This window comes from Buceros rhinoceros, unplaced genomic scaffold, assembly GCF_000710305.1.
Source record: "Buceros rhinoceros silvestris isolate BGI_N320 unplaced genomic scaffold, ASM71030v1 scaffold23793, whole genome shotgun sequence".
Taxonomy (NCBI): Eukaryota; Metazoa; Chordata; class Aves; order Bucerotiformes; family Bucerotidae; genus Buceros; species Buceros rhinoceros.
The window spans coordinates 2855-3436 of record NW_010403335.1 but is presented as its reverse complement, the minus strand read 5'-3'; the positions used below and the strand labels follow the sequence as shown (position 1 = coordinate 3436).

General features: G+C 60.0%; 1 protein-coding gene across 2 annotated transcripts in view; it reads left to right on the top strand.

The window, feature by feature from the left end:
• LDB1 (LIM domain binding 1) overlaps positions 1 to 582 on the top strand; it is a 4547-nt gene that overhangs the window by 1633 nt on the left and 2332 nt on the right. For both annotated transcript variants that reach the window (XM_010132992.1, XM_010132993.1), the window contains exon 5: positions 188 to 360. In XM_010132992.1, the coding sequence (XP_010131294.1) occupies positions 188 to 360 (173 nt within the window). The remainder of the gene's footprint in view (positions 1 to 187; positions 361 to 582) is intronic.

Sequence of the window (582 nt, the reverse complement as noted above, 5' to 3'; positions counted from 1 at the left end):
TTCCCCAGGGCACTACCTCGGCGGCAGGAGAGGCGGTGCCTGTACTGTGCGGGTGGATGCGGGCAAGGTGTGGGAGCTCAGCTGCCTCCAGCTGGAAGGGACCGAGGGACCCCTCCCCATGCCGCCCCAGGGCATGTCTGGGTGAGCCAGGTTTACTGACATTATCTTCTTCCTTCTCCCACTCCAGCGATTGGCCGGACTCTGATTCCCCGTTACTTCCGCAGCATCTTTGAAGGAGGGGCCACAGAGCTCTACTACGTGCTCAAGCACCCCAAGGAGTCCTTCCACAACAACTTCGTCTCACTGGACTGCGACCAGTGCACCATGGTCACCCAGCATGGCAAGCCAATGTTCACCCAGGTACTGGCAGCAAATGCTGCAGCTTCTCCTGCTCCTCACGCCTTGGTCCGAGGTGCCCTCACGGCAGCTGCTTTCCCCCAGGGTGAGGGACACTGATTTCCATGGGTTGTTGAGTGCCACGCTGTAATTCCACGTGCCTCAGCCATTCCTGCAGCATCCCCTTTTTGCAGAGATCGATCCCCTGGCTGTTGGGGACTTGGCGCAAGCCAAGTCTCATGGCCG